General features: G+C 35.8%; 1 protein-coding gene across 2 annotated transcripts in view; it reads left to right on the top strand.

Moving 5' to 3' along the window:
• The window catches only part of INPP4B (inositol polyphosphate-4-phosphatase type II B), a 557392-nt gene that overhangs the window by 497363 nt on the left and 47810 nt on the right, over positions 1-12219 (top strand). For both annotated transcript variants that reach the window (XM_006906232.3, XM_025042642.1), the window contains 4 exons: positions 4324-4496; positions 5670-5793; positions 6932-7049; positions 10040-10180. In XM_006906232.3, coding sequence (XP_006906294.1) covers positions 4324-4496; positions 5670-5793; positions 6932-7049; positions 10040-10180 — 556 coding nt within the window. The remainder of the gene's footprint in view (positions 1-4323; positions 4497-5669; positions 5794-6931; positions 7050-10039; positions 10181-12219) is intronic.

Raw genomic sequence — 12219 nt, 5'->3', positions numbered from 1 at the left:
CATCATTTTCTTAACTTGGGCGAATCCTCAAAGCTGGGCTCATTTCTTCTCATCTCTTTGCGTAAAGTTTAATGGGCATATAATCTTTTAGCTTCCGTTTTATTGTATGTCTGAAAAGTCATGATAACAAAAATAACAATGGCTACATACCCGAGTTAAGTTAATTCTTTTAAATGAGCAAAGAAGACCAAGCACCTGAGAAGAAAATGGCTCAGAGATTGGCAAGCAAGCGTTATGTTCTGCTACAGTTGGTTGACGTGTGGCTCCTTTATTTTTCCCCTGAGTCACATAAGTGCCATTGAGCTCAGAGGACATGAACATCCTGTACAGGAAATGGATGGTGTGTGGAGGAGGCGAGGGGAGCACCCAGCAGCCGTTCCCTGAATCCTCCAGTGAGCTTCACTAGAATATGTTACAGAAACGTGTAAACGGCTGGAAAACAGGCTCTTCTGGGACGGATTCCAGCACACTTCACAAAGCTCAGGAAAAGCTCGGCTAAGCCACGCGCATTCTGTTTTCCCAAGGAAAGACTCTGCTTGTTGGTCTCAGGGTTAAGGAGGTTCGGCGAGTTTTTATAAGGACACTAAAACATGCTTTTCAGATTTTCCTCTGTCACCGAAAAGAGCCCAGGGATAGAATCAACGATGTGGCACTTTAAGTGCCCATTGGGCCAGTTAACTCCTGGGGAGCTGCTGGGGCAGTGACCACATAGTGGTGAGTCCTCAGCTGCCCAGCTTCACGGGATCTGTCGTGTGTGCGTGCGTGCGTGAGAGAGAGAGAGAGAGAGAGAGAGAGAGAGAGATTGCAGTTGAAACTTGAAGAACCTGAACTCAGAAGAGTGGACATCTGCATTTCAGGATCTGTGACTGAAGAGAGCAGAGCAAACACCACCTTCATTTCTGTTAGGGAAGGGCTTTATCATGAGGACAATATAAATGTCATGTCAGTCGTGAGGTATGGAGAGACACAAAGGTGTGGGAGAAGTGACAGTAGTCTCGAGATTGTCACGAACTGCAGCTTTTTTTTCTTTTCTCAAAAATATCTTTCAGGAGAAAACTAAAGCATTTGCTGTTTCTTTGTGATAATGATTTGGATGGTTCATTGGAGCAAAAAGGCCATGTATGAACTGACTTCATCCATTCTTTGGCCTGTCATACCACATTGTGTTTATTTTGGAACCTGAGATTTGCACCAAGTGAATATTATTAGCAGGGAACAAAACCTGTATTCATTGCAATTTGCATTTACCAGTACAGATTTTCTTTATCTGCTGAACTTGAATCCTTTTTATTCTAGAAAAAAACAAACAAACAAACATGTTTTTTTAGCACTCATGTATGCTTCTCCATAAGAAGCTTACTATCTTTAAGATATTTAGCCTTGCTCAAAAACTTATAATTTTCTCATTCATAATTAATATTTTCTTACACTGTCATTTTTAAAAATTTTATCCATAAAAAGTATACATAATTATAGTAAATGGAGACGCTGGAATTTTGTTAGTGTAAGACAAGTATCTAACAATGCTCCTAGGTTTAGAATATCAGTATATTTCATTTTATTCCAGATTTTCACTTTTATTCTAGTAGAACTAGAAATATCTCTCTTTTTTTTATTTTCTGATTGCAATTTATGATTAAGAATCAACTGGTTAAATAAGCGTGAGGATAGGTTTAGAAGTGAGTAAAGAACTTATTCTGATGCTAATGAAGTACTCTGTGAAGATTCCTCTTTTAAAGACCTTCAAGAAAAACCAACAGCTATATTTAATTTGAGCTGTCACTTAGTATCTCTCAAGGGAAAAAAAGTGGACACAGTTAAATTTCCATTTTCTAACTAGGAGTATATCACACTCATAACTAAGTTTTTGACCATTTGACACAGGGTCGTATGATGCCAGCTGCCTAAACAATATATATATGCTAGTAGGGAATTATGCAAACGTATTAAAAAGTTTAAATCTGTTATTGGAATGGGGTGACAAAGTGGTTTTACTTCAGCCTGAGAAAGCAGCGCCACCTACTGAACACAAATTTTATTTTATGTTTGAGAATTCTTTAGCAGAAACTGCTCTCTATAGACCTAAGCACAAAAAATTGGTTTATAGTCAGTCATCTTTTAAGATCTACATCTGGGTCATTTTATTGAAATATTTGTTTTGTTCTTGTGTGCATGTATTAGTCTAGACATTCATATTGAGAACAATAACGAAATAAAAAAATAGGAGAGAATGAGAGATAAAATAATATAAATATGAATAAACTAGGAATATGGAATTATTCCTTCTTGATATCTATTGATATGTCTTTTATTCTGAAACGAAGTCTGATGTATCTCCATTTGCCTTTTTTACGTACAGTAATGACATAGAATAAATAGTTGTCCAATGCTTGTTCAAATGGAGCCATTGTTCGTATCTCATCCTAGGTTGCCCGTGAGTGAGTCCTTTATTAAATGATTACAGATTTAATAGGTCTTCATTGAATTCCCCTTTCTCTGGTGATTTTTATTGCTATCATAACACTTAATTCTACAATATTTTAAATAACAACTCCTAATGTTCCTAATGCATGTTTCATTATAGCATTATATAAGCATTTGCACAGGTTATTAACAAGAGCATATCTTTTTATTAAGTTAAGATCATTAATTACCCTTTCAACCATTTGGGTTTATTTCATCTAGTTTATTACACCACAGCATAAAATAAATAAGTGGCAATAGACATGGTACAATAGTGATCATGATTCTTTTTATCGTTCTCTATAACTCTTCCAAGGTCTTAACTGGTTATTGACCACTCACATTACTCACAATGAAACTTACACTTCTGTGCTGAGAAGTTCATATTATTTCAGATCCTGATTTAAAATTAATTTTCCAGCACACACTCATTTCTATTAAATCTTATCTGTCATACTATTAATATATTTATGCTTTAATAGAATGTCACACGGCCTGAAATTTATAATTTTTGACATTTTTCAGGGCTTTGATTTTCAAATAAACTGAAGTGGAATATTATACCTTGTTTCTATATCATATGCCAAAGTCAATTACATAATTGAAACATGGTAAAAACCTAGACAAAGGAAAAGTACAGTTGGCTTCAATTTTGTATTTTTGTTTGAAGAGAAATCTATTCAAATTCCAAATACTGTCAAAATTGATTTTTTTTGTACTTGTCTATATATGAAAAGACTTGTTATCTTTATTGTAACTTTACTCATTCAGTTAAAACTGATTGAACATCTGCTATATGTTAGATACTATGCTAGGTTCTGGAAATTCAGTGATTAAAATATAAATTTCTTTACCCTCAGTGAAATTTCTGGCAGAGCAAACAGTGCATAGGAACTGTAAGGAAAAGGAGCTGTGGGCAGGGAAAGAAGTGAACTCAACCCAAACTTTAGCAAACGGGTTATGTTACTTTTGTTAGTCAGGAGGGAGGTCCAGGAAGACAGAAAATCTGAACCGAGTCTACAGGTAAGATAAGGTGCTTGTCAAGAAGCTAAACAGATGAAGAGTGCTCCAGGATTGGAGATGAGATTTGCAGAGACACTGAGATGAGAGAGCAGGACAGGTTTTGGGAAATACATTTTGTTCAGTTCACTAGGACTCAAGATGGCAAGGGAAGAAGTTCTGAGAGATGAGACTAGACAGGTAGGCAGAGGTCAGGTCATGGAGGATCTTATATGCATTTGGACTTTATTGTGAATGCTTTAGTGTCTTTTAAAGATTTTAAGCAAGGAAGCAAGAAAGTGAGTAATGAGATCGGATTCAAACGGATTAGAAAGTTGCCTCTAGCAACACTTGAGAAGAATTTGAGTGAGGTGTAGCTGTAGGAAGGTAGATCAGTTAGGGAGTGGGACAGAAAGTGATCCAAGGAGGTAATAAGTGCGGATGGGAGCGGGCAAGGAGAAGGTGAATATTTGATGGTATTACAGTCCTAGGACTATTTTAATGACCCAGTAAATGTGAAGACTGTAGAAGTCCAGGAAAACTTGTTTCCAGCATAGGAAGAGTCTGGTGGCACCATCCACTAAGACGAAGACTGCACAGATGGGAGATGAGCCGAGAGGAGAGGGGTTCTAATATAAATATCTTAAATACACCCAAGTGCAGAGGTCCAGTCCAGTGGATGGCTGGTTATAGACTTCTGGAGTTCAGAGGAGAGACTTGAATCGAAGACCTTCTAATCTAATCTTTGCGAATCCTTAACAATATGTATAACTTGACTGAAAAAATAATAGATTGGATCTGTCCTCCAAGACTTTCCTTTATTTACCCCACTGTTTTTGCACCCCCTTTTGCCCCTCCCAGAGGACTGGTACGAACAGTTGTACCCCCTCATCCTCACCCTGAAGGACTGCATGGGAGAGGTGGTGAACCGAGCCAAGCAATCCTTGACCTTCGTGCTCCTTCAGGAACTTGCTTACAGCTTGCCCCAGTGTCTGATGCTGACTCTGAGAAGAGACATTGTCTTCAGCCAAGCAGTAGGTGCCTCTCGTTGTCGCGAGCACAGCACTGTGCCGGGTGGTTCAATGTGACCCTTGGTGAGGACAGACATCTTTCTTGAGCAGTTTTGTGTTTAAAGGGATCCTTTCCTTACAGTTTTGGTACACAGTTTTTCTTATTCATAATAAATATGAACCAAATATTGCATAAAAACAGTTTATAAGACCTTAAGTATTCACTTCTGCAAAGACGTGGCTAAGTCTCTGCAATGTGCATTCTATTTCACAGCACAGAGGGTCTGTGAAGGAAAGGGTCACCTGTCCTATCACTGTATTATGCCTTGGGGTATCTGTACAGTCCGCAGTGTAAGGGACAGCTGCCTTGCACTGCAGGTGGCCAGCAGGACTGGCAAAGGAGCCTGTTCGCAATCCCCTATTTATACATCTCCTTCATGAATCCCAGGACAGGTCTCATAATGACGCCTTCTTTTGTTTATAAAATAAATTTGCCAACAGGAAGGCTTGAACGGGAGGTTTACAGGACCAGCTCCTTTGCCTACTCCCAACCCGATTCCACAATACCACAGCCAGCCTCCATCACAGAGGCTGTACTGGGGCCTTCCTTCTCCCCTCCAGCCTCCACCCTGATGATTGTGTTTTGCAGACAGATGCAGGGAGGGCAAGAGACAGAGGTCTCTCAATCTAAACATTTCAGGGGAAGGTAATATTTTAACTAAACTGTCCCTGTACCCCACTATTTTATGCACAGTCCAGTGACAAATGAAGCTAACTGCGTGTCAAGCTTTATTCCCTGCCTGATACACATTTCTTCATTGTGTTTTTCTCAATGACTCTATGAAATGAGTACTCTTGTCTCTATATGTGCAAAGACCCATTTTTAATCATATTTGGAAATGTTAAATAACATTTTACGGTTTCACTGCTAGACATGGTAGAGACAGAATTTGCAGACATATCAACCCGACTCAAAAGTCCGTGCTCTTCCCTTTCCCCCAATGCTGCCTTCCCCAAGCCTTACTAGATCAGACTGTCAACTGGATTCAAAATAGATATATAAATAGTTAAGAATTTTGTTATACATACTTGAAAATTTTTTAATTAAATCTCTGATTCCTCGGAAGTCTTCGATATTTTTAAATTGAAGTTTGCTGACCCCCATCAATTTTTTCAATGATTTTTTTTTTTTTTTAGCTCGCTGGATTGGTTTGTGGTTTTATCATCAAGTTACACACAAGTTTGCATGACCCTGGCTTCCTACAGCAGCTTCACACAGTGGGATTAATAGTACAATATGAAGGACTGCTAAGTACATACAGTGAGTATAGCTTCATTCAGTACATGTTAAAATCATATTCCTATTCATAAGGATATTTGATCCATAGATTCTTCAGCTAAAATGAGAAGCAAATCTTTATTGCATCAAACTTTACAGAAATAATTTAACTTTTAATTCTTTTTATTCACCTATAACTGTACTTTTATCCTCATTATGTTATAAAAATGGAATTATAGATTATTTCACAGTGGAGTCCTGAGAAGCCATCTGGCTTTTATAATATAAAAGGCTCTATGCCAACTTGTTTCAATGACTGGATTTTGAAAGTCCCAACCTTCTAATGCCTAGAACTGCATTGTTTAGTACATAACCTGGTATGGCTGTTGAGCACTTAAAATATACCTAGTTCAAATCAATATGTACTATATGTGTATACGGATTCCAATAACTAATAAAAAAAGTTTTATATTAATAATTATTTTATATCAATTTATAGATGAAATGATATTTTAGATATGTTGGATTAAAGTAAAATTTATTATTAAAATAAATGTTAACTTTTATTTTACTCTCAAAAATACAACTCAGTAAAAGAAAATTATATATGTGACTCACATTATATTTCTATTGGACCATACTGATCTCGAATTGTACTTAATTACCTCCCTCTTAGGCTTTATTTGTCAGTGTATTACCATATAAAACTAGTATGAGCCTAGGTCAGTGATCTTCAATTCAACCATCTCTGTTATTTATAGCAATCGAATGTCAGTCCTGCTGATAGAAAGAGATCTGCATGACACTTTGTTTCATAAAGAAGTTAAAACATGGGTGGTGAACACACAATGCAATATATACATGACATTCTGTTGAATCGTACACTTGAAACTTATTTGATTTTATCAATCAATGTCACTCCAATAATTTTTAATAAAAACGTCTCTCTAGCCTCCCAGCAAATGTATACAACTTCTTCCCTTTAAGGGTACATGAACTGCTGGAGTCCATTGAAATGGCTCTTATTTGACTGATAAAAACCTTCAGCCTTTCAGGAAAAGCATTTGAAATGGATTCACTACATTCAGAAACTCGTTTACTAAAATACTAGAACAAATTCCAGCAGTGACATTTCCTTCAAATAGTATGTTTGTAACAAGGTTCCTTTTCCCTCATTTAGGTGATGAAATCGGAATGCTAGAGGACATGGCTGTTGGCATTTCAGATCTGAAGAAAGTCGCATTTAAAATAATTGAAGCTAAATCCAATGATGTCTTGCCAGTTATAACAGGAAGGCGGTAAGTGCACCCCATTTCCTGAAGACCAGGCTTTGTTAGCTCTCCGTACTGACACCTGATGAAGGAGCCAAGAAGAACTAAGGCTTAGCTTGGAAATTTTTCCTTTGTTCTCTTTTCCTTTTTTTTGGTGAAAAAGAAACGTAGGTGAAATGACAGGGGAAGACCTTGAAAAAAACTCCTAGAAGTCTCATGACTGTTTATAGATTATACTGTCGTGAAGTAAGTATGAGAACATATCCCCACGAAATAAGGAATTCAAAGTAGCAGCATACATGAGAAGAACATTTTTCTCTTTATTACTGTCTACTCTGAGGCTCTGGATATTTTTACTTTTGCTGGAATCATTTGGTTAATAGCATCATAACTCTTGAGATGACTTTATATTAAATTCTGTTAAAAGCAGCAACATTTTAGAAAAGATGTATTTCTATATCGGGGGTATATACCATCATTTTTCTTAATTATTTTTGACAATTCCCTCCCAGACTGAGATTTCCGAGAATGGTCTTAAATAAATAGTTTCGAAGGTCAGTGTATGATGGGCAGAATATCAGAAATAATTAAGAAAAATGATGGTGTGTAGTATAGACCTCCAACAGAAGAATTATGTCCTACGGTAAATCATTTCGATCAGAAGTCCTCCAAATTTAAACCATTCTGGTGTTACCGCTTTCCAGTGCTGCCTGAGGATAGTTGAAATTCGAAACATTCTCAGACCACAATGAATAAATATGAGTGTACAAAAGTGAGAGCTCTGTTTATGCCAGAGAAAGATGGAGAGGAGACTAAGTATGAAAGTTCAAACTAAACTTAGTTTCTTGACTGTAGTAAGCATATGATAATTTTGTGTGAAGGATGCCCCAAGATATATGGTGGAATGAAAGGTGACTGCTTCTTATATGTAAAGAAAAACCACAACCTCATAAAACTAAATATTTCATCTGCAAACTTAAACTTAATTGGTTATTCATTGGAAGAAAGAAGAATAATATTGCTCATGCACACACTTGGAAAATAGTACCCCTCTGTATTACTATGAAGATTATTCTCAAAAGTGAGGAACGAATACTTTTATCACAGTTTGTAAAAGAAGCTTACCAGGCCGTTACCAGGCAGAGTACAGGACACCGTTTCTGAGGGAATTCTTCAGGCTGTATCTTAATTCAAAAATTATCATACGGATGGGAGTGAGACTTCTAGAATGGCAAAGTGAGCAGCTTGGCAAATCCCCTCTCTAGAAAGCAACGTTAAAATTGGACAGAATTGTCTAAGACAGTCATTTTAGGACTAAGGGAATAATGCACATGCAAAATTACAAGTACTTATTCATGGAAAACTAGTGAGCACTGGATAAGACAGTTTGGAGTCTGTGGCATTTTTGACAAAGGTTGCTTCCATCAACACCACCTCGTTAGCATAGTTTTACTAAGGAAAAAGAGTCATGGAAATCAGCAGTTTTTCTACCAGAAGAGGCTGACTCGGTTTGTATTGGAGAGCAGAAAAAAAAGCACACTCTTGAAAGACTGTCAGAAACAGTGGTGATTCAGGAAATTTCATTCAAAATTGTATCCAAAAGAATAATTACATCAAACTAAATTCAACAAAGTACTCTAAGAATTGTACACAAAAGACACAAAACATTGCTTAAAGAAATTAATAAGAGCCAATAGATGGAAAGACAGTCCATGTTCACAAATTGGAATTCTCAATATTGTTTAGACAACCATTTTACTCAAATTGATCTATAGATTCAATGTAATCACTATGTAAACCTTAGTTGTATGTTTTTTTTTTTGCAGAAATTGGCAAGCTAAATCTGAAATAAACATGAAAATGCAAAGTACCCATAAAGCCAAAAACAATTGTATAGAAGAGAAACAAAGTTGGAGGCCTTATAGTTTCTGATTTCAAAACTTACTATAAAAACTACAATAATCGAGACCATATAGTACTGGCATAAGTATATACATGTAGATCAACAGAACAGGATTTAGAGTCCAGAAATACACTATTACTTTTATCAATCGATTTTCCACAAAGATGCCAAGACAATTCAATGGCAAATGGAGGGTCTTTTCAAAAAATGTTGCCATGACAATTCATTATTCACGTGCATAAGACAAAGTAAAAATAATTTCACAATTATTTTTGTGAAAATAACCGTGACTCTAATTTCCTGTGCTTCTTTTCCCAATATATGTATTACTACCCCAGCACTCTATGTAGTTCTTGAAGTACGTGGATTTTCCTAAATCCTGAACAAAATCCTCCACATTTCTATACTCAATTCATACTACAACAGAAGATATCAAGCTTCAAAATATATAAGCAGCTGATCTTGTTGACCATATTTTGTGAATCCTAATTTAAATTTCCAACATTAAACACTAGGGGAAATTTCTAATGGAAGTTTTCAATTTCCAAAAAAAATGTACCTGTGATATGCTAGTGTTGCAAAATGATCAGGAACTCCCAAAGGTTAACCATAAATAATGAAACCATTACATTTTCATCAGACCATTACAGACAGGGAGGTTCATCAATAATAATAACAATCAGGCCATGATTGTTAACAAATGTTATAAATGATTTGGCTTATTAGTTTCACTACATTGAAAAATTCATCAGTAAATTACTTTCTTATTCTTGAGACTGGTTGGGTTTTTAAAATGACTCAATCAAGAAAACAAATATTGAAGCTCTTATGCACATGGCCCTGGTGTACAAAAATGAAATAAACATTCTTCTTTTCCTAAAAGAACTCAGAGTAACAGAGGGAAATCAAACATGTAAACAATTCTCTTTGCCAAGTGAATGAATAATTATTGAATTAATAACAGAAAATAAGCAGATCACAGCCAAAAACCCAAATCATTGCTATATTCCAACTGTTTTATTGTTTCTTACCAACGAATCTAAAATAACATAAAAAAAAAAAAAAAAGAATGAAATAAGCAATGCTTCTTTTCATTGTCCTCCACTTTCTCCAGTGACCATTACGTGGTAGAAGTGAAACTTCCAGCGAGGATGTTTGAGTCGCTGCCTCTGCAAATTAAAGAAGGGCAGTTGCTTCATGTGTACCCAGTACTTTTTAACATTGGAATCAATGAACAGCAAACTCTTGCTGAGAGGTAAGCTTCTGGTATAAGGTTTGTACTTCAGTTTTTCTTTTTAATTGTTTCATATGTGCCGGGAAATTCTACATGTTCCTGCACTTAGAATGTAGGTAGATTCGCTGCTACCACTTTTCTTTTTATCAGTACCAAGTTATTTGATATGGCAAGTGGAAATATTCATATTTAAGAATTCCTGGCCCACATCAGATTTAAATGCAGCAAAACGCTGAGGAAAATATTGTTGCCAGTACTAAAATATTCACGTGGGGTAACTTTCTTCACATTTACAAAATACCTATGTGTACATCAAATTTTAGAATTTTTTATGTTCATATGTACTTTAACATTTTAAACAACTAATAGTTATGTCAAAATTTTCTGGACTTAAAACAGTCCATTTTTCCCTTTTGTTATATTTATTAAAATGGTTGTTGTTGGGAGATGTTTACACATCTTGTCATAATAACTTGCTCAAACAACAAGTAAATTGTATATGATTCCAAGAGTCACTGTCAAAAACAGTTTTCCGAGCAGAGAGAGGAATTACTTTTGCATCTACATGGTTCACATGTAGAGACTATCAAAAATGTTGATAAGAGTTAAAGTTCATAGAAGACATTTTTTAAATATTTAGAGAAAGTAGTTATCATCTTACTGTAAGGCCTGGCTGGAGAAGTTCCCCCACAGGCAAAACTTTTGGAGAGTTTGATAGTTTTTTGTATTTAAAATGGTTTCTTATCTATAATTCACCCTCTAAATGTCTCCTTCCCCTACAGCTAGCAGTTTCAAAGTGCCTAGCATATTCTTTGCCATCACTTGATAAGGATGTTTTAGGCCTTTATCCATGTAATTTACTAAGCTAAAAGTACAACTACATTTTTAGTCTTCTTGAATTTCATTGATGGTCAAGGTACCTATTTTTATCTATTATTTTCCAATGATTTCTCCTTCTTTCGCTCTTATCCAAAAGATATTTCCTGGACAGCATAGATTTTCATGATTCTCACTTGTCAATTATAAAATTAGATGGCAGCTTTGTATTATATGTTGAAATTCAAGCTGTATGGAAGTTATTAATCTCTTATAATATGCATAAATCAGAATATAATTTCATTCTTTGTACAAGAAGTTTTCTTTGATAATCGAGTCCTTTTGCAAATCAATATCGAAGATCAGATTATATTCAGGTCATCTTTATGTATTTGTGTCACGAGTTCAGTGGTCGAGGTGGACGATATTTATGAACATAAATTACACTATTTGGAAAAATAAAGAACCAATACTCTAAATTAATTGTTTTTTCTTTGGTATGCCAGAGTATAAAGTGTTTGGGGTTTGAATAGATCAGTTAAGGCCTATGAGTGTGGTCTTGAGACAGATGTGAGCCTGCCCATTTACAGACTTTTCAAAGACTAGTTAGCATGGTATTTTCAAGCCTTCTAGATTAGGTTATTTGCATCATTCATGCCATTGTGACTATTTTAGTTATTAGTCACTTTGTTTTAAAAATGTCCCTCCCTTCCTTTCTCTCTCTCATCTCTCTTGGGTATTAAAAAAAATGCATTTTTCGTACCCGAAAGCTGTATAAGACACATAAGACTTGAAAAGGACACTAAGTGGCAAAGTAGAGAAAACCATGAAGAGAAGGAGGAAGACTGGCACCCTAGTATCAGCCATTGATTTGAGCAAATCACTTGTCCTCTGTTCTCAGAGCTTCATTTTTCTGATTCTAGATTGTGAGCTTTACCAGGCAACATCTATATGTCATGTATGCTATGTAATCCAGGTGTGATATTTTACTATATGTTTACTCATAGCCTAAACGTATGTTATGTATATCCATTATTAAACAAGTAAGCAGTAATTAATCTACTTGGACTATCGCAACAAAATACCATAGATGGGGGACTTTTAAACAACAGAAGTTTATTTCTCACAGTTCCAGAGAATGAGAAGCTCAAGGTCAGGATTCCAGCCCATTTGGTTTCTTGTGAGAACTCTCTTCAGCTTTCTTGCTGTGCACTCACATGACCTCTTCTTTGTGTGTGCAGAAT

The sequence above is a fragment of the Pteropus alecto genome, unplaced genomic scaffold (genome assembly GCF_000325575.1).
Source record: "Pteropus alecto unplaced genomic scaffold, ASM32557v1 scaffold50, whole genome shotgun sequence".
NCBI classification, from domain to species: Eukaryota; Metazoa; Chordata; class Mammalia; order Chiroptera; family Pteropodidae; genus Pteropus; species Pteropus alecto.
This window is presented reverse-complemented; position numbering and strand designations above follow the sequence as displayed.